Raw genomic sequence first — 1,802 nt, 5'->3', positions numbered from 1 at the left:
CAAACCAAATTTTCATGCTCGTTTTTCTTCGCTGGAGAGCTACAAATTGTAAAATTGACTTTTCACCTCGTCTGCGGCAGCAAATCTGTCGCTTTTCTTCTCTCCCCGTTTTTTCGGAGCGGCGCGGGAGGCGAGGCGGGGGTCGGGGGGGAAGGGGCTGGGCGGGGGGGGGTGGAGTGATGAAAAGTGCAACGGGCCGAGGCACCCCCCCGTCCCTCCTCCTCCTCCGGGGGCGCGGGCGGTGCGCGCTAGCGGAGGGGCGCGCCCGGGGCCGCGGGCAGCCCGCGGAACCCCCGCAGGCTGTCGGCCGGGGGGTAAGCGCAGTCCTCGGAGGTGGCCGGGCTGCTGGGGCCCGAGGCGGAGGCGCAGAGCGAGGGGGCGGACGGCGAGGCGCTGGACAGCCACGACCCCGCGTCGCTACCGGGGCTGGGGGGCGCGGCGGCCCCGCGGAACGGGCCGGGAGGAGGGAGGCACTGCTCGGCCAGGCGGAGGGTCTCGGACAGCGCCCAGATGTAGTTGTAGGCGAAGCGCAGGGTCTCGATCTTGGTGAGCTTGGTGTCGTCGGGGAAGGTGGGCAGGACGCTGCGGAGCTCGTCCAGCGCGGCGTTGAGGTGGTGCATGCGGTTCCGCTCGCGGTCGTTGGCCTTGACCCGCCGGCTTCGCTTCAACGTGTGCAGCAGCGCCTCGGTCCGCGCCCGCGCACGGCCCCGCCGCCTCCGCCGCTCCCGCGGAGCGCCCGCGTCCGCGCCCTCGCCGCTGCCGGGCGCCTCGGAGGGCATCCTGCGGGAGAGAAGCCTCGTCACTGCGGGAAGGATGGACGGGGAGCGAGGGGGAAGGTGCGAAGATGCCGGGGAAGGGGTGGGGAGGGGGAAGGATAAAATAAATATAACTAAAGGGGTGGCGGTGCGACTGCTTGGCAGGTGCCGGCGCTCCCGTACTCACATGGAAAGGCACTCCCGGGGATGATGTTAAGAGATAACGGTATGAAAACACAGAGAGGAAAAAGCCGCTGCGGGGGGAGGCAGAGGGGACTCGGCGCCGAAGGAGAAAAAAAAAAAAAAAAAAAAAGAAGGGGAAAAAAAAAAAAAAAAGAAGCCGAAGCCCTGGGAAAGGCGGGGCGGGGGGGACACGCGACCGCGCGTGGCTTTGAAGTGCTGCGGGCTGCGATCCGCTCGTGTGAGCGGCGGCTTTGGCACACGACGGCGCGGCCGCCCGTTCTTATAGCGGCGGGCGGACAATGGCCCCGTGGCCGCCCCGCGGGGCCGCGCCGAGGCGGCAGGTCGGCCCCGTGCGCCGCGCCCTCCGGAGCGTGCCCGCAATTACCGCGGGCGGCCGCGCATCTGCCGCGCCCCCGGGGGACGGGGGAGAGAGAAGGGGAGGGGGGTCCCCCCGCTTTGTCCCCCACCCCCGTGTGCGGGCAGCACAAAGCGGGGCAGGGGGGTCGGGGCTCAGCGCGGGGGGTGGAGGGGTCACCGTCCCGCTCCGGCCGCAGGGACTCCAGCGGGAGCTTAAACCGCTGCGAGCAGGGGGCTTAGGGGGAAAAAACAAATAAAAAATTACTCTGGACTTCAGAGGATGAGCCGTGGATTATTCTCCAGCCAGATGCGGGTGCAAGATTTTCGTCAGGTTTTCCTTGCTCCTTGAGGTTTTTTTCTAAGTGAATACGCTCTGAAATGGTAAAACTCAAAGCAGGTATTATCCTCTCCTGCGTTTCTGAGGTGAATGTGGACACGCGGTCTGGGTTTTGTGGGTTCCGCTTTGAAAAGGGGTTTGCAGGTGTCCAGAAAGTTAAAAGTTCCAAA

The 1,802-nt window shown here is 65.8% G+C and overlaps 1 protein-coding gene across 1 annotated transcript; it reads right to left on the bottom strand.

Moving 5' to 3' along the window:
* Window positions 1–248: 248 nt before the first annotated feature.
* NEUROG1 (neurogenin 1) lies at window positions 249–779 on the bottom strand. The gene has a single exon (XM_017836051.1). It carries the CDS (start codon window positions 777–779, stop codon window positions 249–251), a length of 531 nt encoding a protein of 176 aa, XP_017691540.1.
* Between the last annotated feature and the right edge of the window lie 1,023 nt (window positions 780–1,802).

The sequence above is a fragment of the Lepidothrix coronata genome, unplaced genomic scaffold (genome assembly GCF_001604755.1).
Source record: "Lepidothrix coronata isolate B3197 unplaced genomic scaffold, Lepidothrix_coronata-1.0 Scaffold269, whole genome shotgun sequence".
In the NCBI taxonomy this organism is placed as follows: domain Eukaryota; kingdom Metazoa; phylum Chordata; class Aves; order Passeriformes; family Pipridae; genus Lepidothrix; species Lepidothrix coronata.
Note: the sequence above shows the minus strand (reverse complement) of the source record. Positions and strands in the feature narration are given on the sequence as shown.